Below are 25,276 nucleotides of genomic sequence, written 5' to 3' on the forward strand. Positions count from 1 at the left end.
AACAGAAAATCCCAGAGTTGAGGGAACAGTAAATGGTATCTGCTGGCATTCCAGCATCAGTTGTGGTGTGTTCACAGTAATCCAGCGCCCACTTGGTGGCCTCTCCCAGCTCCAGTGCTCTTTCTGACTCCCTTCCCTTCCCCAGCAGCCAGCTGCCATGTCACTGCCCGGATGGCTGGACCCAAATGTGCTGCTCTCTGTAAACAGGCTAAAAATATCTCCTGCTGTTCCTGTGAGGGCCCTCAGGCTGGGAAGGAGGCCGGGATCAGGCAGCCTCAGGGGATGGCTCTGAGAGATGGGAGGTGGGAAGCATCCAGAGACAGTGCTGTGGGAGGAACCCGGGGTTTGTCACAGGAGGGCTGTAGCAGCTGGTGGGACGGAATTGTTCCTCCTGAGGATCAGGAGGTGATGTGTGGAGGACAGCCTGGTGTCCCCCAAAGCCCAGGACAGTGCTCTGCTCAGGCCAAGCAGAACAGGAGAGAGATTTCTCCAGCTGCATTTTTCATCTGAAGGCAATAATTTCGTCCTCCTGCTCTTCTGTTTGCACTGCTGGACAGACTAGTGGAAGGCAATTATGAAGATAAATGTTTTCCACCTCCTTGCAGTGCATTTGTGATTTAAAGAAAGGCTCAGCAGAGGTTACCCACAGGCGGTTACAACAGTTTCTGATTGCTGGGCTGATTTCTGGACTGCACTGTTGCTCTGCTCAGACACTGCTGAATTTATTCAGCCCTACAAAATGACAAGAAAAAAAGGGTCATTTTATAACGATGTAGAAAACTATCAGCAAAGCTCCATTCAGGAGATATTTTTGTCAGTCCTACATTTACTTCTTTTGAAGCACCTTAACCAGCTGTGCTCAAGCTGGCATGGCTGGGAAGGACCAAGGACCACATCTGTGTCACAGGGCTGTGGTCAGCATCCTGCAACGCTGCCTGCTCTGGGACGTGCCACTGCCCTGTCAGATGGAGCCCTCTGAAGGTTTGTTCCCCTGATTTCTTCCTTCAGGAAGCCTCTGTCAGAAGGAATTAAAAGCTTGTATTTAAGCAAGAAGTAGGAGGGAATACCTCTGGAAAATATTTTTCCAGCTCTCTCCAAGGTGTGAGGCAGAGCCCTGGTAATTGCCCCAACCAGCCCCCAGCATGGCCCCAGCACCCCACATCAAATGCATCTGTAGTGCTTTTGGAGGACAGCTAGCAGGACTCCTCAGTGGGAGGAAAGCCAGGCGTAAATTAAGGCACAGCACAACAATTCTGGACCTGGAGAATGGCCCACGGTCTCTACTTCTTGCAGGCTGCCAATCAGCTGCCTGTCCTGGAGCAGCAGATTGGGCTGGGGGAAGGAAGAGATGGGAGGGAGCTTGCTGGTGAGACAGAATGCAGGCATCTAATCCCCCAAGCATCAGTTGATGAAAGCTTGGTTTTATTTCTTTTAAAAAGGTAATGTTACTACAGCAGCTCAGTGTTAGTGTTAGGAGCCAAAATCAGTGCTAATGAGGTCCTGCAGGTGTACCCTGATAAGGGCTGATGCAGGGCAGCTGGCCATGGTTTGCTGGGCTGCTCCAGGTGCCTGGAAGATAAGATGGAAATGGGAGAGCTAGAAGCAGCCTGGGGGAGAGCAGCGAGTTGGGAAATTGGCTTTGTTTTTTCTCTCCTAGTTTGAAAAATGGCTATCGTTCTTTGGTACCACATTTCTTTAAATTGATTTTTAATGCAAATTATGCACAGTTAAGGTTTAACACAGAAAATCTTGAAGGAAAGGGGAATAAGTCCCAAACTGTGGGTAAATACACATGGGGTTAATAACTAATTCAGAGCACTGATGTGCTGCTGGCACCCCGGGGTCTGTCACAGCTGAGAGCCCAAGGAGAACTGCAGGTGGCTGGACAGGCTGCTCCCCTGCACCTGCGCTTTAGTCCAGCGTGGGGCAGCACCCAAGCAGGTGCATCTGATTGCTTGGTTTTTATTGGAAGGTAAATTCAAACCGTGATCAGCTGCCTGTGCTGCATCCAGAATGAATTTGTAATCCTTACTGTGTGAAGCAGTAGAAGCATTACATTTAGTGTATTTGTTCCCACTGCCTGTGGTAAGCACACAGCCGAGTATCAGGGTGATGCTGTGTGCTGATCTCATTCAGCTGGGCCACTCAGTTAATCGGGGATTTCTCAGTTTTGCAACTCCAGTGTTTCAAGTACTTCTACACGTCATGCCTTTCTGTCCTGCAGCTGATCTAAACGATACATTTCTGTGACTGCACAGTCCCCATTGCTACCGTGGCAGCAGCCAAAGGGGCTGCAAGCAACCGCCGGGGAAAGGAGCCGCACGGCGAAGCCTGCGGGATGCGCACAGCTGCAGGGCCGTGACCCAGCTGCGCTCTCCCGGTTCCCAGCCGGGATTCTCCACCCCGCTGGGTGGGATCTCCCCGTTCCCCTTAAAGGGCAGCGGGCGGCAGGGCTCAGCTGCCCCCACGAGTCGTTCGGAGGGGCAGATATTGCTGTGCTTGGCGTGACGTGGCTCTCGTCGTTCGTTCTATGGCAGGTAGGAGCAGCCTTTACTTTTTTCCGTACTTACTTTGTTTTTTTTCCAGTGTTGTTTCAGACAGTAGGGTGTGTTTGGGGGCGGCTTGGTTTGCGCCGGTGTACGTTTAGATAGAAAGAGGAAAACTTTCCAGTGCTAGCAGTGCGGTGCCGGTGGGGGAAGCAACCCATGAAACCAATAACCACAAAAAACCTGTTATTAGAAAGTGCAAAGCGAACATCCGAGAGTCAGCGACCGCCTGGCGCGGGGTGGCCGTGCTGGGCACGCGTCGCCTCCGGGGGGCAGCAGCCGCCCGCCGGCGGGATGCGGGGATGCGGTGCGCCCCGGCTGGGTTTCGAGAGCCGTTGGCCGGAGCCGCTATGGGGGATGAAAGTGTATTCCGTCCCTCTCCGTAGAATAAATCGAGCTGTGTTTGCAGCCTGATGCGTGTTGAGGTTCTCCAGCCAAGTTTGGAGTCCGTTTGCTTCTCGTCGCCTCGCGTCACTCGGGAGCGGGGAGGTGCTGGGGCCGGGCGGGGCGGCTCGCGGTTGCTTTAGGGCATGAGTCGCTTTAGGGGGATGTCGCTAGTCTTTGGGAAGGAGTGCAGTGATGGTGGCAGCTACAGACCGTGAGAATGGCCGCGGTGCTAGGTGTGTGCTGGGAAGGGTCAGCGCAGGAATGCTTTGTATTGGAGTGCTGCCCCAGCACAGGAGGGCTGCTTGCTTCGTGGGGAAGGAATGCAGCCAGACTCTTAAACGTGACCTTCTCCGTGTTACACGTGGTGTTTGGGAGCTGTTCCTCTCAGTGAGCAGCCCGCAGCCCGGCCGAGCCCGATGGGGCCTTTCCCTTTGTTAGGCAAAGCCTATTGATTTAATTTCTGCATCGTTGTTCAAGCTAACACCGAATATGTCACTGGTGGTGGTGCATGAAATTGAACAGCCTCCAGGAGGGCTGAAACACGAGGCTGACAGGGTGATGCAGGCCAGGTGCTGCTGTAGGCAGTGATGGCAATGAGCTGCGGATGCTACATGCAGCAAATGGCAGAGCCTCAGCGCACCTCACTGCTGTGTCTCGGGGTGTGCTGCTCTCTTCTGAGCTGAATGGCTGGTCGGTTTGACAGCAGAGGAGAGCTAACTTTGCACGGTGTTTTGTTGAATGTTCCAGTGGTGGAACGTATGCTTGGTTGAGTCTGGCCTGGCTTGTGATGGGCTGTGAAATCTTCTCCTAAACTTCATGAAGTTATTAAAAGTTGGTGTATGGGTGGAAGACTATATAGCATGTAGAGTATCCAGTGAGATTTGTTTGCTTAATGAATAAGTGAATTACAGTGTGAAAGTACAAGGGCTGCCTCACACCAACTCTGCTTCCTCTCCCCCATGACCAACATGCAAGTCTCTTCCCATGCTGTTTCTGCGTATGCATTGCTTCAAGATGAAGGTGCTCTCATGGAGTGTGAAGGTTTTTCAAAAGGATCCATAACTTAAAAACATTCCTAAAAATCCTGTGGATTTCAAAATTCAGAATGAAAACTTGTTTTGAACCTCAATGCCTTCAACGTGTAGCTCCTGCTGTCGTCCCACTGGTGTTGCGGGCTCAGTGTCCCTTATCAGCACAGGGTTCTGTGTGTTCAGGGCTTTAGCTGAACACACTACTAATTACTGAAGCTAGAGAGCTGCTTGAAGCAGCTTTAAGGAGAAACTGCAGGGATCTGCCTTGAGCTGCTTCCCAACTGGTCAGACATTAAATGAAGAACTTGGATAAATCTAAATGACAGCTTGTGACCAATGTGCCAGACACTGTGTTGCAATGCACGGAGGGCATCGCTTCCCCTGAAGCAGACCAGCAGACGGGAGACAGCTGCAAACTACTCACCTCCATTAATTTTCACACCATGAGTCTTTCTGGGCAGTAATATGTTACAATTTTGCTTTGTCTGGGATTGCCTGGTTTTGGCTCTGGGAAATGGTGTAGCCTGTCTGGGTCTTGGAGAAGCATGGTTTATGTTTGGTAAGGCTGGGAAGATGATGCTCAGGATGCATGCAGAGAGGAGGCCAAGTGAGCTGCTTTGAACACCAGGGAAAACAGCAAAATCTTCCCTGGGCTGTCCCACCCAAGTTTGCTAAGCCCTAGCAGAGGAGATAGAGGTTGATGCCTCCCAAGGACTGATGTGGGCCATGTTCTCCTTCCCTGGAAGAAAATTGATTGTCCAGAGCAATACAGAATGCAGCACCCTTGCATGTGTTGGAGCAGCCCTGAGCCACCAGGGTCCAGAGCTGGTGGCTGGGGTTTGTGGGCTGGGGCTCTGCTGCCAGTGGTGATGGCTGTGGCAGCAAGGTCTCCTCCTGCATAGAGACTGAAGTGACTTGGTAGTGTGGCATTTTCCAGCAGGTTTGCTTATTTGGGATGGTTATGGGACTTGGAAGAGGAAGTCTCTGGGAGGGGAAAAAAATCATGCAATTACTCTAAACCTAATTTTTTGCAGTTACCACCAATTTTAAATTCTGCGGTGTGACTAAACTGCTGCAAGGCCCTCACACTAGCACTTTGTGTATATATATAGCACATATGTGAAATGTAATTTCTAGGCACATTAGGGCTTCTTAAGGAAAGTGCAGATAACCAGCCTGGTGCTCTGCAGGGAAAGCATGTGAGCATAGAAAACTATGGGTCCTTTCCTTTTGCTCATGTACTTTTCGCTCTTGTTCTGTGTCAGCATTTGATGTACTCCAGCAGAAGAGCTGAATCCAGAGCATAGCAAGCAGAATTTAGCAAGCAGATCCCTCCTGGCACCTCATATGCTCACGCAGCTCCCTCTGACTTGGCTGGCCAAAACCCCAAAAGGGTTTTGTGCCATGTGAAATTGTACGGGAGAGGAGCTGCCTAATATCTACCAGAAATAAGTATTTGGCCCCACTGTCAGACCACGTGAGTCCGTGGGCATTCTTCCATAGATTGAGGTGGCTGTGGGGTGGCTCCTCCCTGACCTGGTACCTGGACCAGCACCATCCCAGAGAAGCAGACCTGCTGGATGATGCCACCCTCCCAAGCATGCAAGCAGTGCCAATGTCAATTGCAAGGTGAGGGATCCACCCCTCAGTGTGTCCTGGAGTCACTGTGGGAGTTGGCACTTGAGTTATGTTCTGGTGCCAGGAGAAGCGAGTACACGATGTTCAGGGAGAAGAGGTCAGCTCTCTTCCTGTTTAGATGTTTTCCAAAAATGCTTGAGCATCTGAGTGGAAAAACGACTGAGGGAACCATTCAAATTAGGAAACAGGAAATACTTCAAAACTGTAGATGCAGTTTTGGCAGCTGAAATGAGAAGTGAGATGTCAGGTAGGGCTGGTGAGTGCCCTGCTGGGCCAGTCTGGTTCTCAGGTTCGCAGGTCTGGTTCTCATGCTGCACACAGACACAGCTTGCCCAGTAGCTGCTGTCAGCCCTGTGCAAGGTCCGAGCCAAGGCACTGGGCGTCTTGTGTCAAAGCAGTGACGTTCAGTGCAAGGTTCTTTTCGAGTTCAGAACTTCAGTATTTCCATTAGTGGACAGTGAAAATGGTGGCACTAAAACCAGAAGTTCTACACAGTATAAGTTAGTAGCAGATTTTCCAGTGCTAGGCTACCAGTGTGATGAAATAAGGTGTTCAGGCCAAACGTCAGCTCTGTTCTTGACTCTTCTTCCCTTTCAGCAAATCACTGGGTCTCCTTATGCTTTTTTCTAGCCATACTTTAAGTTGATGTAATGCTACTTTTAAGCCTCTTCAATTACTCCTGCATCTGATTGTATGTAATATGCCCTGAAGGCAGTGCTTCAGGTTTGCCCATTGATTTGCTGTGTGACCATGAGTGCAGTTAACCCTTGCTGTTCAAAGGAATTGTGCTCAGTTATGCTCGTGTTCGTGCTATCCAGATTCCTGCTTTACACTCAACAGCTCAGACTTTCCAGGCAGTTTTTTATTGTTAAATTTGAGAACAGAATCTAACATGGAAGAGATTTGGGTGCCTGAAAGTTCCATTAAATTCACCTCAAGCAAGTTTCAGTAGAACTTAGAGAGTGAAGCAAATTTAGAAACTTCTGAAAATGTCACCCTAGTTTCACTTCCAGGGCCTGATGTTACATGGACACCTGAATTTCGAGCCAAATGCCTAATGCTGCTCCAACCTGACTGGTGCTACACATTAAGTATGCACAAAATTAATGTATGCTAATGCTAGAGGGGGAAAATGCTTGAAAGTGATAACTATTGTGCATCAGAATGCATTCTTCAAGACTTGCTGTTTTATCTCTACTCTGAACTTAATGACAGCTTCCTCTGAGCTGCTGTGGAGGGCTGCATTGTGCTGCTTTCCCACAGTTCCCTCCATGTGGGAAGCTGGGGCATTCAGTCAAGGAGTGGTATCAGCTCAAGGACAGGTCTTCTGAGGGATGAGCGGCCAAAGAAGAGGTGTGGATGGAGCCTGTTGTGCTGCTAGGATTGGCCCCTGGTTTTGATAACATTCTTAGTTTCCTCCTGTGTATAATGAACAACTCTGTTCTTCCTTAACTTTGTCAGAAGGTTTCTGTGAAATAACATGGGCAAAAAGTGAACCCATTTTCTGAATATTTTAAGAACTTGCTGCTTAGTTTTGTGTGTTATTTGATGGCAAATACAGCTTAGAAAAGCAGCCAGGATGGGTTTGGCCCTAGAACCATTTTGGGAACATGCAAATGCAAACAAATCTTTCCTAAAAACATTCTTTGCAACCCCACCCTTGAGGAACGGCCCTCTCTGGCAAGGTGCAAATTTGGTCAATGCTGAAAGTGGAGTGCTGAACTGTGGCTCTCCTCTGCACTCAGCAGTTACTTTTACATTACCGAGAGCTCCCTGGAGTCGGGGGGGTGGGCTGCTGGGGAACCACGTACTGCACGGGGTGGGCAGGGAGGCAGCATCTGGCCGTGCATCCTTGTGACCTGATGAAAAGCAATGGGTGGGGATTGAGAGGCCGGAGCATGGCCTCAGTGGCAGCAGCAGCAGGGTTTCAGCCCTGCCCAGCGATCCTGTCTGCACACATACAGAATACAGAGTCCCCATCTCTGAACCAGTGTTGCAAAGGGTTTAGTTCAGCATCCCTGCACAGCAATTAATACAGCAGAGCTGTGAGCAGATAGTCTGAATGCCTGCAGCAGGAGCGCTGCCACGCAAGTTCATTCCTAGAATTTGTAAAACATTTCATGCTCCTTGCTTGTGAAACAACATAGAAGTGAGTTGTCCAATTTCTACAAATATCTTAACTTCTATATAGCATGCCCTCAAACCACTGGAATGGTCATCTGACTTCAGCAAAGACAAGGGTGGAAATGGAGTTGAATGGTTCCAGAAAGAAAAGCTATCAGACCTCAGCTGTGTTCTGCTTTTTTTTTTTTCAATTTGCTTCCTTTTCATTGCTTTTTCTATTTACAGAGACATAAATAATGTTAAATTCCAGATCACCCATGGGTCTGAAATCCAGCTGAAACAAGGACTCCTGCCAGTTTTTGCAAACGTGAAAGAAAAATAGCTCATCTGTAGTAAATGCTCCTTCTGACTTATGTTATCCCTTTGCATTTAAGGTCAACTATCTCTGAGGGGGCGTGGGGGGGGGGAAGATACAGGATATGCAGAGAGTCAGCTGCAATAACAAGCCAAACCTCTGCATGAAGGTCTTCTCATCAGGATTTTGATTTTCAGACTGTTCACAGCTGCCAGCACATTTCTTTCTTTGGCCTGAATAGCACAAATACTGGGCAATGTAGTGCTGTTCCTTATGCTGGTGTAAATCTAGGTCAGAGCTTAAACCTTGACTTTTGAACATATACACATTTTATCCCTCAGTGGGATCTCAGTGGGATGGCATGTGGTATAAAATTAATCACAGGTATAAATCTATGCAAGTCTTCCCACTTCTGTGAATTTGACTTCAGATGACCTCAGAGTAGTGTCTTTGGAATTCAGTTTGTGCAACACAGGCAGATTTTGGCTTGGTGCTCTCTGCTGTACCTGTGATAGGGACTGAGAGTGGCTCAGTTACAAACACATCATTCTGAAATTCTTCCAGTTTTCTTTTTCTTAGTAATGTTTCTCTGTCCTGACAGAGAAAATGGCTGCAGGTTTTGTAATCAGTTTATTCTGCCGCTCATGCAGTTGGAAGGGCTGAAGGAGGCATCCTTTTTTGCAGGTATCTTCATCTTTATTTCCTTTCTCCAAGATTGTACCCTCATAGAATCTTAGAACCACAAGGTTGGAAAGGACCTACAAGATCATCTAATCCAATCATCATTGGTCATGATTCAAAGCAGGAGCAGTGAATAATTCAGATGTGGTGTGAGTATGCTAGAGATGAACTATTATCATATTGTAAATGTGGCCAATTAGAAATGTTATTAATGATTACATGAAGGTGCTGAAATACAGTTCAAAGAGGACTAGCTGGGTCAGGAGACGGCAGCTGGATTGAGACACTTTTAAGTTCTGTGTCCGTGTTCTGCATGTCTGATTCAAACTTTTCTTTCACAGAATCGTAGACTGATTGAGGTTAGAAGGGACCTCTGTGTCCTCTGGCCCAGCCCCTCTCCAGTAGTGCTGCCCAGAGCAGATGCACAGGACCACATCCAGGCAGCTTTTGAAGCTCTTCAAAGGAGGAGAGTCCAGAAGCTTTCTGGGCAACTATGCCAGTTCTCCATTGTCTGCTGAGCACAGAAGTTCTTCCTGATGGTCAGACAGAGCCTCCTCTGTTTCAGTTTTTGCCTATTACATTTTGTCTTGTCATTGGGCATTGAGTCTTCTTCTTTGCACTCTCCCTTCTAGGTATTTGTGTGTGTTGATGAGATGCCCCTGAGCCTTCCCTGGGCTGGACAGTCTCAGTTCCCTTAGCTTTTTCTCACATGGGAAACGTTGCAGTCCCTTCATCATCTTAGCAACCTTTTGCTGAAGCATTTCCAGTAGTTCCATGCCCCCGCTGGGGAGTCCACAGAACTGGATGTGGTCGGTCCATCATTGAAACTTTACCAAGTTGGTCAAGCATGACTTCTTGGTGATTCCAAGCTGTCTATTTGTGATGATTTTCCCATTGCTTATATGTCTGAAAATGGTTTCCAGGATTAGCTGCTTCATCACCTTCCCCCTCCAATTTGAGGCTGACCAGCCTTTAGTTTTCTGGGTCCTCTTGCCCTTGTGAGGCGCTTCTCCCAGTCACAGTGGTCAGCCAGAGGTTGTTGAGTGCCTGCATTGACAACAGCCAGCTCTTCCTGAACCTGTGGGCTCATCCGTCAGGGCCCACAGGTAGGGACTGCTCCTTGAGGCCAGTGTGTCTGTGCTCCCTCCTGCTGCTCTATGGAGGGGGGTTTTGTTTTCTCTAAGGAGTACGCAGCCCTGTGATCCCCCCCGCCGTGTTCCGGAGCGGGGGGGGGCCAAATAGCTGAATTCCTCTTGGTTCTTGAAATAAACTTGGAAAAACCTTTGAACTTCCTGTGCTTGAGGAATATGTTTATATGTTATTTTCATTACATTTCTCTTCCTGAGAGTGTGAGAAAGGTGGCAGTGTGGGTACAGGAAGGGGAGCTGGGAAGCAGTGTGACCATCCCATCTCAAGAACATAAGATGTGCCAGTGTGCAGCCAGGTTATAAATGGTTTCAGGAGTGCAGTTCAGCTTTGATGCATATAATTTTATCATTAGAAAACAAACCCAATGGGAAAATGGAACTTTACAAAAAATAATCTTTGTTTCAAAGTATTATCTACTGAAAATATAGTTGATTCTACTGGCCTTTACAATTGTTCTTCTTTGAGATGATCTGATGCCGACCTTAGAATGTGCCACAAAGTCTGTCTATTCCAAGTAATTATCAGAGGAATTATTGGAAAGGAATTATTTAATGTAATGCATTTTATATAAAATAGTATGGCAAAAAAAAAAAAAGAAACAACTTCATTTTCTGTACTGTTACCTCTGCTCACAATGTTTCAGGACATTGGTGCTTGTACACTTCTAGGTGGATAGCAGGAGCTGATTCTGCAGCAGCTGTTTTCCAAGGCTGCGCCATCGCACCTCACACTTGGGTATCTGCGGTTAGGATAATCAGAAGAAACAAAGCTCAGAAGAAAAAAGACAGCACGTAAGGAATAACAAAGAGGAGATTAGCTATATGCCTAAATTAAAGCTTATGGCTTGATTAAATGGCCTTAGCTGTCTGCTCTGAGGCTGTAGTGCTAGGAGGTCTCGTGGGTCTCATCACCAGGTACTTGTAATAATGTCACTATTTCCAGGACTCTTAACACAAGCAGCATGGCAGGGGAGGAATTGCTGAGGGTAGCTGACTGAGGATAATGGATAGTAGGATGAAATTGAGAGGAAAAACTTAATTGGAATTAACTAGCTGAGAAAAGCCTCTTGATTTGTCAGACAGTGAAATTGCCTCCCAGGAGCAATGGGATAGTCCCAACCACGTGGGCATTTAAAGCCAGTCTAATGTGTATGATTCCCTGAGTTAACTGGAGTATCTCAATAATTGGAGCTGACACAAGGATTTATCTCCTTTGATTGACTCGCTTTCAGGGAGGCTCATCTCTTTGTGGTAGGGTGCAGAGCTTTCAGGGCAGCTGTTTGCACTTAAACTGCCAGAAGCTGACAATATGTATCCATTTCAGCTCTTGGAATGCCTTCTTTGAGAAAACACTTAAATCACTGAAATAGACAGTGCTAATCAGTCTGCAGGAAAATGGAGCGTCCTTACCTGGGGCTCTGTGCCATAAATCTTCTTGTGGCAACGCTCAGTTATCATACAGCACTAGAAAGCCATTTAGGTGCATTACTGCCAAATGCCCAATCAACCTGAAAAATTGGGCTGATTTTGGCCAAGCCCATAAAAGGAAAAAGTGTTTTGCCAAACGTATAAAAACAAATGGTCGGTATTTTGGCAGAAGATACCATTTGCAATAGAGATATTAATCACACTGAGATGATGGAAGTGATACCCCGTGCTGATTTGCAACAAGCTGATGTACTGCAGCAGGTTGGCCCTAGAGGGTGAGCTGTGCAAGGAGCTTTTGTGATCAGCTGTGGCCAGCAGCAACCTCTGCTCTCTCACTTTGCCCTCTCAGTCAGCACAGCTCTCCGGATCAATGCCTCCTCCAGTACTCCAGTGCTTTTCACAGCGTGCTGGTTTGTGTATGAGGTTTATGACATATGCCCAAATCCATCAAGTTGGATAAGGAGGAAAAAGCTATTGCTATCAAAGTTGACATCAGCTTGGAATGTTTGCTGACTGCTGTGCTTCAGGTCACAGCTGGTGGCTGTCTGTTGATGTTTGCAAGGCTGTGGGATGACTGACTCAGCCTGACTTCCCAGCTGAGAGGTACAGCCTCCCAGAAGTTGACTGGCCTGTAAGCATACATTTCCATGGTGAAATTTGCCTTTTTTTTTCCCTTGGAATGTTGTCAGATATTGCAGTATGAGGGTAATACCGCGATTTACTTTTAAAGAGTGAATGGTTTTAAAGGAACTTGCATTTCACTGGGACATCCTGTTTCAGACTACTGTTTTTCCTGTAATGAGAAGGTTGGGTTAAATATATCTGTGTGAGTGCAGGGATAAAAAAATCCAAAATGTGAAGGGAGAACTGAGGAGAAGAGCTGGTGGAAAAATGGAACATACAGAAGTTATTTAAAGATACAAAAAAAAAAAGTTAAAAATACCCCGTGAGAATCTTAGGCTTTGGCGGTATCTGTAAAGCTGGTTTTGCTTCCAGCCCACCGTTCCCAGGCTGTTTTTTTCTACACTTGTTCTCTTTCAAAGAGTCCTTGAAGGGTGCTGGCCTGAAGCTGCTCCCTTGTGTCACGATGCAGATAAATTGTCACTTTGCATGTTGTGTGAGAGTGCAAGTAAATAAATAACAGTCTGTTAAATCCAGCTAGCCTGCTTGGCTCTTAGTCATGTCAGCCCTGAATTTCATGTCTGAGACACAGTGCAGAGATGGATTTCCTTTGATACGTTCCTGAGTAACTTGCCATTTAATTTAACTGAGCAGGTCCTTGTTCTCCTGTTCTGGAATGATGGATTGTGAAATACACTCCTCTAAATTAATCCGGGCACTTGACTTCCGTCTGCAGAGTGATCTTTCTCAGCGGTATGCTAAGTATGCTTTTAAAAAGTATGCTGAATATGAATGCTATGTGCTTGGTCGGTGATTTAAGCATTTACACTTTCTAGACTTCACAGAAATAACAAATATGGCTTAGCAGCATTTTTTATACCCTTTCAGAAGTGATCATTCAAGTAACTTCAAAGAGACTTAAATGGATTTCTAAGTATGATGATAGAAGTGAGGGCAACTCCCCTCTCATCAGAAAGCCATCAATTGGAAATGTGGCTGAGCAAAGCTTGTAAGACTTCTGATTGCAGGGCTTCCATAGATCATCCAGAAAGCTTTATATTGGAGCTATTAATGGTAAAATATTTAGTGTGGGTGCTGTCACTGCTTATGCTGGCTTGGTGCTGGAAGGGAGCAGAGCCCATTTTTTCTTTTTTTTTCCCCTTTTTACTGTTCATTCTTCTTTAAAGATGACGAAAGGTATTTCTGGGAGGAGGAAAGAAGGAGCATAGGAATACTCGTATTCCTAGTATTCATAGCATAGGAAAAGCGTCTCCTTTATAAGAACAGCAAGATTTGCAGTGAAGTTGAGTAACTGATATTGATGTAAACCAACTCACCAGCTCCTACCAGCCTGGGTGCTCCCTCGCTCCAGAGGTAAGGACTGTGTCACAGAAGGGGTTTCACAGCATGCCTGGGGGCCAGCTGGAACCCAGCACTCTTGAACGTGGGAAAACATGGCAAATGCTGCCATTACTGAACTGTGTCACAGTGTTTTCTGGGCAAAGGTAGATGACAGTAAGCTTTTGGCAACAGATGAACTGCAGCACATGCTTGTCCATCAGTTCATTCTAGGTGGGTTTGCGCCTATGGAGAATGATGCATCGTTTGGCTGAAACCAGGTTCCTGCTTTGATGTTTAGTTTGTACGTGTTAGAATTTGACTGGAATCAGAAGGCCTGATTCCTTTCACTTCACTACCAGTGGTGGTAGACATAGGGATGGTATCTTCTTTGCAGAACAGGCTGAGAAAGATTTGTGTTGTTCAAAGCATACTAAGTTAATATTTTGGACAAAGTGAGAATGTGCACATGCTAACATCCTGGTATTGTCAGGATAATGTGTGTTTTTCTTCATCTTTCTAAAGACTTTTACATACGGAATGTAAACTTGCTTCTTTGACTAGGTAGATGAGGAGCCTTCCAAATTTTACTCTGTACCAGCCTCTGACATTTGTAATGCCTCAAGTAAATTTGGTGTGTATTTGGTAACCAGAAGAAATGACACGTATATTTTCTATGATACCAACTTAACCAGCTTTATCTGTCTCACTGCTTAAAAATAAACTGAAGAATTGAAGCCCACTTCTCACTTTCTGTCAGCAGTCTCCCGGCACAACACATACTGTTGTGATCTGCCAACTACATGTCTTGAAACAGAATACACAGCCAACCCATCTAAGGAAAAATTATTTGGTTCAAGAATTGTGTCGTGCCTGGGCACAAATAAGACCTTAACCTCCTGTCATGATTAGGCTGGCACCGAGCTCTAATTCAGTCTTAAGGAAGGACTGAGTAGCAATGAAATCTGAAGGCAGCTAAGGCAAAACATGATCTTTTGATCTGAAATGCTTTTGTTAATGGGTCTTAGTTGTTTGCTAGTTTTAGTATCAATGTTTCTTCTCTGAGCATCATCCTTAAATCTGGAATGTGAAATAATGTTCTTTTGAGTTTGGAAGGTCTATAAAGACAAAGTAGTTTTATAACCGAGATGAAAGGCTTTGAAGTCTTCAAGCCTTCCAGGCTCATGTTGATTTGTGGTGGAGTCTGGACAGTGGATGCATTTTTATACCTGTCAGTTGGTGTGGGCACCTTGTGATCAACTGCAGATGTTATGGAGGATGCAGCCATGTATCTTTAATGTACTTAAATGAGATTTAAAATCCAATGTCTTGTCTTGTCTCCACAATGCCATGTGAGATAGCACTGAGGCTCAGGTGGTTGCCAGATCTATGCCTGGATCTGGCAATGCTTTGTCAGCCAGAACAGGTGCTGCCAGCCCTGCTGGGAGAGGAGCTGGGAAAGGGCCTTGCCAGCCATCCCAGAACCAAAGCGGTGGCTTCAATACTGACTTTAGGTTCTTTGTTATCTCCTAAAATGAAAATCACGACTAAGCCACAATGAAGGTTTGGTGTCTCAGGCAGTTGCTCTTTAAACATTTAGCGCTCCATGCTGCAAATCCCATGTGAGACAGGCTGAGAGCTAGGATGCTTGCCAAGGGCTTTAAGCTGATACGAGCTGCAGCCACTTCATAAACTGCTTCAGTGCTGCGCCCATTTTGGGCCAACCCAGCTCGAGGAGTCTTGACATTTCTGGATGTCCTCTAACCATGTAATGCTGATAGAAATGTTTAAAAAGCTGTGAGTTATTTGATGCACTGTGTTTAAGTAAGCAGTCTTGTAATGCCTGACAGCTGGGTGAGACGAGAGCTCTGGGGAAGGAAGAGGTCAGCACGAGTTATGTGCAGAGCTTAAACTCTGACGAGGGACATGTTGGATCCACAGAACAGAGAGCAAAGCCGATGGAGCGCTGGGAGCGCCGTGCTGAAATGTTAGATGTTTAGAATGTTTGAAAAGCTGCAGTGGACTCTGTACTCTTGTTTGAGTAAGCACTTAGTTTGGCACGAAGGGATTAAAACTGCTCACAAGGCATGGCTGAGATACATCAGTGTGTTACAGAGCCTACCACCGCATTTGAATGTAGCTTTATGTTACCTTTACGTTGATTTGAAGCCATCTCCAGACCTGTTGCAGGACCAAGGTGTGTGATTAGGGTGCCAGTGTCTTTGTAGCAATGCTTTTCCACTTCTACAGAATTGCTCCAAAGAAAGTTATCTTAACACAATGAGATTCTTGAGCCACTTCTTGACTCTTGTGACAGTCCATATGGTGGCTGCAACTGGAGACCCTCTGTCTGCTTCGTACACTTGGAAAATGGATTGGCAAGTTCTTACTGCCATTCCACAGTTCACCTTTCACGTTCTGATTGTGGTCTTTTTTTTTTTTTTCTTTTTTCTCTTCATTTTTTATTTGTGTGCATCAGTTGTTTTATTTGTGTTCCCTTTTAATGTCCTCTTCATATTCCAGTTTCCAAACTGGAAAGCTGAAATGCATCTCTGCTTCTCTGACACCCCAGAGAATATGTGTGTGTGTATATATATATATATATATATATATATATGCACGTGTGTATATATATATGTGTGTGTGTGTGTGTGTGTGTGTGTGTGTGTATAAATATAGATATGTATTAGAAAAAATGCTGCTTTCTAGAAAAGTCTCAAAGATGTCAAGGATGTGTCTGATGATGAGCTTGATCCAGGAAAACAGCAAATAACATGAATTATATCATAAAATCAGTTCCTGGTCTGCAATGACAGATTTGGCTGGGATTAAGCAGTACTTTTTTTCTTTCTTTCTTGTTGACACATTCTTGGATTAGAATGGCAAACAAACATCAAATACCACTGGAAAAAGTTTCAGCCTATGGTGGGAATGCAAGCTGATCAGTCACTAATGAACAAACATTAGCTGTTCATAGAGACCAGCAAATTTCCTAGCTACAAGGAGGAGCTGCTGGCCACAGGTTATTAATCTGAGCAAAACTGTGGGCTCTCAAATGCTTGCAAATAACAAAGTAAGGGTGTGAATGTGGCCAAACCAAACTACTGTAGAGAACTCAAGCATTTGCTAAACCTCTTTAGTCTGCATTCTATCAGGATTTCATTCAGCTTTTACTAGATTAATAATTAGTTTCATCAATTACTTATAACTGAAGTTTCTCTACTCCAGTGCTTCTTTTTAAGGAGAACCACTGTACCCAGCTCTCCTGTAACAGGATTACAAGTTCTTTGCACCACGTTGCTCCCATTGCTCCCATGCAAAACCCCACTAGTAGTAATAATTGGTAAAAACCAATTCCAAAACACTGATATTTGGGTGTCTGGTTAACTCTGACACTTGCTTAGATGGAAAAGGAGGTCGCTCAGGGAGACCAGATGATGTCATAGATAGTGACCCCCCAGCCTTTGTCCGTGGGGAAAATACTTTTTCAATCAATAGATTTTCTTTGGTTGGGAGCTTTTGGTTTTGTTAGACTTATTAATTTTATCTGATTACTTCCTATATTAAGTCATCACGTTTGTTAATTTTCTTTTGTGGAACTGACACTTCTTCCCCACTGCCTCAAATATCCATCTTTTAACTGTTGTCTTAATGTATTACCTGTGTGTTCTGCATTGTGTTATGTATTTCCTGCCTATCAGTCTAACCCGAATCATGCAGCTTTTCTATGACCATCTGAAAAAGACAAATTATGAGCTCTTTTTATTGGGAAAGCAAAAGTGAAACTCTCTATCTGTATGTATATTTCCAAAATGGAAGCACTCAATTTTGAGGTGAAAGTTCATCTTGGAGAAAGAGATGCCTGAAACACTCAGCCAGGTTGCACACACCTTCTCAGACTCAGGACACCACACTCATCAGGTGAATGCAACTGCAGTAGTATCAGTACGTTTCCATCTTCACTGAGATGTTCTGTGCAGCTAGGCACTACTCACTGGAAGAAAGGATTTTGCAACTTGTAGCTATACCAGTTGTTTTCATCCGCTCCTTTTCATGGGAAACAGACTTCAAGATGCGTGCCATTTTGCAACCCTCTTGCTGTGTTTTCGCTTTCCTAGTGCTGGCACTGAGGTGGAACCTACAGCCAAGTTGGAGTTTATTGCTTCTTGCATAGCTGTTTTGTTATGCTCTCAATTATGGTGTTTGACATCTTGGCCAGAGTCAAAGCTGGCCATGTGAGAGCATCTGGAGGCAGCAGCCTTCATGCCAAAAACTTCAGTATTAAGGCAGTTCTATACCCCTGTGAGGAAATCTTTTAGTTTCTTTATGGCTCCTGTTAAGATATGAAAGCATCTTTCCCTTTGGGAAGTAAAAGAAAGATCCAGGATCTTTGTGTTGCAAAGACAAGAGCCTGGTCTCTTAATGTTCCCTATGCCAAAGAAATCTTCAAAAAGCACGGTTTAATTTGTGAAGGTTGGTGTTTGTTGAAATGAGGTCATGCCTTTAAGTGTATGCGTATGTGTTTATGTATCCACATAGGAAAACGTAACCTGTTTACTGGTGCTGACTGTGGCACCAGGCCCCAAATCCTTATGCATTTATTGTCACATGCTACTGTTATTTTGCACATGTGTTGAGACCCCCTCTGGGCTTTATACTCTCATCTCCTTGGTAGTGGAAGGTGCGAACTTGACAAAATGGCTCTGATTTTCTTTCCCTATGAGCAATGAAATAGTCAAGAGAACCTTGGAGGCCTGAGTGTCTTCATGATATTTTGCCTATGCACGCCTATTTATTTGGCTGGCAGAAAAAGAAAATAGGTGGAAATTATTTTGTTCCATTACTTTGTCAGCAGCTCAGAAACAAAATGTGGGGTTTCTTGTCCAGCTTCAGATTCCTCAGCCCACTCTAGGGCATTTCTTATTGCAAAAGATTTTTCCATTTCCGTGAGCACCTCTACTTACAGTCGTTCCTCCTTTTGTTGTCATATAATGTTTATGTATTTGTTACCATCAGGAAAGAGTGGATTTCAGTTGCAATCAAATGTGGCTGTGCAGAGGGAGCTTGTGGCTGCCTTCTAGAGACTACTGCATTTCTTTGGGGCCCAGGCCCAAGAAGAATTCTTGTTTTAAATAGAAAATTCTTGCTTACGTATTGCATTCATTCCATCTCCTTTTTTTTTTTTTTTTTTCCCCTGCTATATATATTATTTTAGTGTTCTGGAATACAAGAGCCTTAACATTGCACATTGTCCTACAGAGTTTTATAGACACTAGAGTGGCTCATAGAGTTTGAATCATCTTTTGGTCACTGTGGATTACTGCAGCATTCTACCTTATGTCTGTCCTATCTAACTGTAATGCCTAACAGTCCAGAAGCTATCAAATTAGTAGTGATTTAAGTTAACTTCCAGGGAAGTAACATTAAATGTTCTAGTTTTTCTGAGACCAGCCTACACAGAGCTGTTTGCCTTGTTTCACTATCCCTGCACAAATGCTGTTCAGGCTGGAAAGGCTGGTTGTGCCCTTCTATTAGAAATTCATCATTTTATATGTCTCAGCTTAAAAATCAGAACTAAGGGAAACTTAGTGTTATGCCACAGCATGAGCAAGATGCTTTTTTCACACTACTCCTGTAATACAGGTTTATTGATGTTGGCTGCACTGGAAGCAAGCAATTACCCAAGCTGTTACCTACAGCTCCTCCTAAGTATTTCACATGGAATTTATCTCAGTCCCTGTAAAACACCAGCCATGCAGAATGCTGTACCTGCTGCTGTTGGTCAGTGTGCAGGAGCAAAGCATGGAGAAGCACTGGGTCTGGGACTGCAGGGAATTTTATCTCCAATCTGCTTGGAGAATACTGCTCAAGTGTGATTTTAGAAATCCTCTAAAGTCGATGGGAGTTGGACACCTAATTTTGCTGAGTCCTTTGAAAATCACATGCAGCAAACAGTACTTCCTCTAACATGTAGAAGGAATTAAGAGATCAGCGAACGCTGGCAAGCTAGTTAATGTGATCTGCAAAGAAAATGCCTTTAGACTTATCTGGGTCCCAGTGACTGCCAAGGGAGGCTAATGACAAGGATCTGAGCAAAGATCTTAATGGTGGCTTGGGAGCCCCAGTAATCAGCTTGGGAAGCTAATGTCAAGGAGCTGGATAAAGATGCAATTAAACTCACCGCAAAGTCTGGGGATAGATTGCACTTCTCAGCTGTGATAACTGAGGAGTTGGCTGTGATTCCAAAACAACAGCATGACAGTAAAGTAGGAAACAAAGGGCAGATATCTCACTGTTTGCATTTCCAGATGTACATATTTATTGTCTGTGTAGAGCCTAAATTACCCTGGCAAAATTCCAAGCAAGGATGCTTTTGCTTTTTCTCTGGTGGGTTAATAAAGTGCAATTAGTCTTTGCTATGTTACACTGTATGGAGGACTGCTGGCTGTTGAGGAGGCTGAGCAGGGCAATGGTTTGAGACTGCTGGGGAAGGGAGGCAGCGGCACTGGCTGGGCTGGGGAGCAGTCTGCCTTCATCTCCGAGAAAACAGGTTTCAAGGAGGGGTGCCTGGGTCTTGTCTGTTACTGCTGCAGCAGGATTAACACTGTGTGGAAAAAGTCTTCCCACGTAATCAGAAATTGGGGAAGAGCAGAATTCTTTGGACTTTTTTCCTGTTGCCTTCCAGATTAGGGTAATACATAATAGTAATAAAGGCAGAATCAGTTGTCTTACCTGCTCTACCTGTATTTGCATGGCACAGGGAGGAGCAGAAGTGCCTTGAGAACTTGCCTTGTTGAGCAAATCTGTTATTTCTCACAAGCACAGAACTGCAAAAAAGCTGGAAAGTGGGGTGCTGGGGTAACTGACTTCAAGGTGCTGTCAGCAGCAAGAAACCTCTCCTTGGTATGGGTTTGGGGGAGATTGAAATTGCTCTGAAGTAAAACCTGACCACCACTCAAAAATGGAAGACTGCATCGTGATGGGACAAGGGGAAATGATTTCAGATGAAAAGAGGGAGATTTAAATTGGGCATACAGAAGTTGTTCACGGTAAGGGTGGTGAGGCACTGGTAGAGGCTGCTCAGAGACGTGATGGATGCCCTGTTCTTGGAGGCATTCCAGGTCAGGCTGGATGGGGTTCTAAGCAGCCTGACCCAGTGTAGGTATCCCTGTTCATTGCAGTGAGCTGGACTAGGTGACTTTTAACTCTAAGAATTCTTTGATTGTCTCAAGGTGGAAGTATTGCACCTACCACAACTTTTATAAATACCCTGGAAAATTAGTTCAAAGATAAGAGAGCAAGTCAGACCCCAGTGTAAAGAAGAGCACATTCATGGCAAGGATTCCTGCAGAGCTGGGTGGGCTGGGCAGCCTGGCCCCATGCCTTGCCCCATGTGTGTCCACCACTGCCCCTTCTTTCTGTGGAAGAGGCCACCTCTAGGTGTGAAAATATCGTTGTGTTTTCTGTCCTACTCATAGCTGGTGTCATTGCTAGCCACAGAATATTTGTTTGCCTCTTCTTCTCATCACAGCTTGGGTTTTGGTTTGCTCTAAAAAGAGTGTCATCCATCTAGAGTGTTGGGGAGTAGCAAGCAGGGCTGAGCGTGAGACCGTTGAGCTTTATTTCCGTGGTGTGACCCATGTGCAAACCTCAGATTGCTGTGCTGTTATACTGGTCCTTCTCCTGGCTCCTGTCAGCAGGTTTGCTCTCTGTTGTGGTTTTCTCTGTGAGTATAATGGTTGTGCTTTGTCGGTCCCCTGCCTTGGTATTCAGTAAGTGCTGCATTTTGATAAAGATTGTGATAAATTACAGTGTTGGGTACAATAATAAATGTTAGCATAGCATATATAGGCCATTGAGGAATACGTCAGACTTGGTTCTGCCTTTTAAATGTGCTTTTGTAACATTCATTTGAAAGGAGCCTTTGCCTTTTGGTCCGTGTCTGTTCTGACAAGTGCCATAGTATATGAGGATGTTAAAAAGTGTGCAAGCATGGGATTCCTCTCCATCAACAGACCCAAGAGCTGCCAGTCTTTGCCAAGTTAGAGCCTTCTGGCATGCACTCATGTAAACATGTTTATGTTTTTGAGGCATCTGTTGAGTGTTTCTGTGAAGTTACATTCTGCTCTTGCTCCTGTGGGAATGGTAGAGCATTGGCCATAGGTTTCTATGGATTGTCAGAAAGTGAGCAGTTAATTCTTGACATCTGTTATGCTGAAGTGACTGCCAAGTCGAGTGGGAAGTTGGCAAGGAAATAAATATTGATGGGCCCTAGCAACAGGTACTCCTGAGAACTCTTGTTCTGGGAATGCTCAGGCAGAGTCCACGTTATTAATGTTGTGATAGGATTTAAGGCCTATTTATAGGGTTTGTCTGTGTCTTATCAGCTCAGAGCACACAAATGGTCTTTGCTGTATGAGGGCCCTGGTGCATCTCCAGTACATGCTTACAACTGAACTCTCATGTTTGATGTCTATCCTATGTCAGAACCACCGCTACGGAGATATGCGCGTGTAAATGAGCTGGATGCAGTGAGTTTTTTTCTCTTAGTAGTATACTGATGATACGTTCATATGCAAGGCCCTTTGGGAATCCTCTGGATGAAACTAGCTTGTGTATTCTGTAAAAGCATTACTTGTGAGCCCTATAAGTGAGCAATGTTATGTTCTCGTTGCAGAACTTGAAGCCAGAGAAGCCTGTGCCTGGCTGCGGGCCGCCGGCTTTCCCCAGTATGCCCAGCTGTTTGAAGGTATGATCCCAAAGAGCAGCTGATACGGAGCTTAAGCAGAACTGCTAATATGAATATTCTTTCAGAATCTGGCACTTCTGATGGAGCATCTCCAAATTCTGCAGTATCTTCATGCGAACCTATAGAAAGCGTGCAGCACGGTGCATGTTCTTGCAGGAGTGACACCTTATTGAGGCTGGAGTGGCCTCAGGAGAATTCTGCACTGGAACAGAGCTTTTCTGGTTGAGGTTAGAGTGTGACTTCTGCTTCTGTGATGTTCTGTTGCTTATAATTTTCTTGGTCTCTTCTTTGAAGCATTATTTATTGTCTGACAAGCAGAAAAATTGTTGAAATAGACTTTGATGTATTTAGCCTGTGCTAAACCTGTGGCAAAATTCCCTGCCATTCAAATTTCAGCTCCAACTTCTTTATTTGCAGATATGCAGTTTCCTATTGACATAAGGACTGTGAGGAAAGACCATGAATTTTTAGATGGAGATGCAATCGAATCACTGTTCAGGTAAATGTTACTCCTGGATCATCTTCAACACCTGCAGGTTCCACAAGGTGTTTGTCACTCAGCTGTTCCTGGCTTGATTTGTGTCAGAGTATGACAGTGTCACTTATGCTGTGACTGTACTGCGTCATAACTGACTCTGCAGGCTCTAATTAAAATGTTGGATAATAACTCTTTCCAAGGATTTAGTTTCACAGCCTCATTTTTTTTTTTTTTTTTATGTTCTTTTAAGAAGTCAGCACAGTGTTCTTTCATTTTCAAAATCTTGAATCAGTTTTTCGCAGTCAATCCTTAAAGCTCATTATGAGATTTTTTTTAAAACAAGTGCATCTGATTAAGTACAGTCCTCTTTAGTTTTGAGATGGCAGAACTGGACCTGTGAATGTCACAGGTTAGTGTTGTCAAAGTTAGTGGGCACTGGTTGGGCCAAAACATATGGAGAACATGTGGCTGTGCACCAGTTGTTGGCACCAATAATGCTGACTCAGTTTAGAAGTTTGCTACTAGTTTGGAGCATGTTGTTTTTTGAGGGGAAAAAAAAAAAAGATTAAATTCAGCTGTTTTTCTTCTACCCTAGACGGCTGAACACGTTGAATAAGTGTGCATTGATGGAAGTGGAAATAAACTGTCAGAGGAACCAGGTATGCTTGTGAAATATGGTTAATGTTCTCAGTAAGAAGGTGATTAACTGTTATATTAAAACACGTATTTTCAAATGTGTATGAAGGATTGCTTGTTGCCAGGCACTCACTTGGTGTGCGGGCAGCACAGCAAACACGGTACCTGGTGCAAATGGTTGGTGTGGCTGAGGTCTCCAAGAGGAGACTTTCTACCTGGAAGTTTTGGTCACTGAAGCATGAAGTGTTTGATTTGTTTGTCTTTGGGTAAAAATACTTGGCCAAATCCTCCAGATTTGCTGCAAAACTGAATTTTTTATCCTGAGATCAAATCTGCCATCTTTTCCTATGGTAAACTTAGCGGGCTTGTCAGCATGCTGGGCTGTGGTTTGTCACCATGTTTTTCAACTAACAGAGCAGACCTCAGGGTAGACCTTTGCTAACTGAATGTTTACATTTCCGTATGTAGGTTTTAGAGGTAGGCAGTTTTGTTTTGGTCACATTTTTTTTGTAATGTAATGTTTTCAAAACTGCCCTTGAAATGTACTTTTCTTCCAAGAGCGACGACTCCGATGACGATGAACCTTGTGCAATAAGTAATAAATGGGCGTATGAGCGGTGCAGCCAGAAGTGGTTTCGCCTTGAGAGCCTAGAAGGTTCCACAGAAGGTGCTGGTGCATCCCTCCCAGGCAGCCCAATGCTGAAGAGCACTGGTAATGAAAACAGAGTCCTTTTGGACCATGGTGACAAACACGATACGTCATCAATTCATAGCACTAGCAGCGGTGACAGTGATGCCGTTAGCTCCCCAAAGTCTTTTGAAGACATGGAAGCCAGCCCGAGTTCTTCCAGTAAAGTTGCTTCACTGGAATCTGCCTTTAATTGCTCACTTCCCCCCAGTTTAAATGCCACCAATGAGAAGAAGCTTTGGGATAAGTCACCGTACAAAAAGAGGAAGAGCCTTCTAAAGAAAATGGAGAAGTTGCACTTACGGAGCAGCAACTTAAGGAGTGGTCAGTCAAAGGCCAAACCCATCATAAGTGAACCTTTCCTTCTGGAAGGACTTAATGAGGAGAAGATGAAGATGCTTAACTGTGTAAATATCGCTGACCTCCCTGGCATCCAAACAAAGAACAATTCTTCCTGTTCTCCTCCTAGCTGCATAAGAAACAATAAGTTTGAAAGCAGAACGGTGAGCACTGCCCGTCCTCTTAAAAAACCAGAAAGCTGCTGTGAAAGAAAGGGGAGGTGTGCTGAGGACTTGGGCAAATGCCTGCTGTGGAGTGATGCACCTCAGGGAAACCTAAACAATGAAGTAGAGTTGCAAACAAATCAGATGTTTCAAGTACCACACGGCCACAAACCTGGCACTTTCCCCAAAGCCCTCATGAAAAGTCCTGTGTCTCCAGGAGATGACTCTCCTGTCAGCTGGAGAACTGGCTGTGGAGGGAGCTGGAGCAGAAGCAAGACCAAGGACTCCAAAGCCCCTAGCAGCCCCATCTCACGCGCAGATAACAGGCTGAGTGTGTATGACAACATGCCTAATGTTGAATTTGATAAGCTGGAAGCAGCAGAAGTTGGAGATGATGATGTTTTTTCAGAACTGAACAGTGTTATAGAAGATGTCAAGGGTCTCAGAAAGCTGGTTGATCAGTGGACAGAGAAGTTCTCAGATGATGGATATTTGGACTTACCCAGTGACTTAACGTCTCTGTATCCATCCTCACCTAAAGAAATCTCTCTTGACACAGAGCACTCGGAAATTAAGAGAGCAGCTGTGCTGTCCTCTGAGGGAGAGGACAGCTGTGAGCTGGGCAAGGAGCTCAGCTCTACAGACCTGGTGTTCATAACAGACCCTACAAAGACCAACAGGTCAGTCATCCTTGGGTTTCTCTATTAAAACACCCTTCTAGAAGCTTTCCCTGTTGATTCTCTCCACTGAAAACATAATCGTTATTCCAGAACAAAATATAATTAAGGGAGGCTATTCTGGGAATTAGAGTCTGCACTGGTGGTGCCAAGCACTTCTGGGCTCTAGGCAGCATGAAGTCTGCTTACGTCTGCTCTGATCTTGTTGGAAGCAGGGCTCTCATGATCTCAGGTTGGGTAGTTGGAAGCAGTTATTCTCAGGAAGAGTGGTAATGCAGTGACACAGCTGCCCAGGGAGGTTGCGGGCT

General features: G+C 45.0%; 1 protein-coding gene across 7 annotated transcripts in view; it reads left to right on the forward strand.

Moving 5' to 3' along the window:
• The first annotated feature begins 2,447 nt into the window (after positions 1–2,447).
• LOC122164513 (rho GTPase-activating protein 7-like) overlaps positions 2,448–25,276 on the forward strand; it is a 29,837-nt gene continuing 7,008 nt past the window's right edge. For 6 of the 7 annotated variants that reach the window (XR_006170234.1, XR_006170232.1, XR_006170233.1 and 3 more), the window contains exons 1-5: positions 2,448–2,537; positions 21,915–21,986; positions 22,404–22,485; positions 23,060–23,123; positions 23,659–24,971. Coding sequence is in view for 4 of the 7 variants with exons in the window: in XM_042826601.1 (XP_042682535.1) it covers positions 2,531–2,537; positions 21,915–21,986; positions 22,404–22,485; positions 23,060–23,123; positions 23,659–24,971 (1,538 nt within the window). In the remaining 3 variants the exon portion in view is untranslated. Of the gene's footprint in view, positions 2,538–21,910; positions 21,987–22,051; positions 22,214–22,403; positions 22,486–23,059; positions 23,124–23,658; positions 24,972–25,276 lie in introns of those variants that run through there. The other variant, XM_042826603.1, reaches the window with a different exon arrangement.

Source organism: Centrocercus urophasianus, unplaced genomic scaffold (genome assembly GCF_019232065.1).
Source record: "Centrocercus urophasianus isolate 14NV4802_14NV808 unplaced genomic scaffold, USGS_Curo_1.0 seq_26, whole genome shotgun sequence".
Lineage (NCBI taxonomy): Eukaryota > Metazoa > Chordata > Aves > Galliformes > Phasianidae > Centrocercus > Centrocercus urophasianus.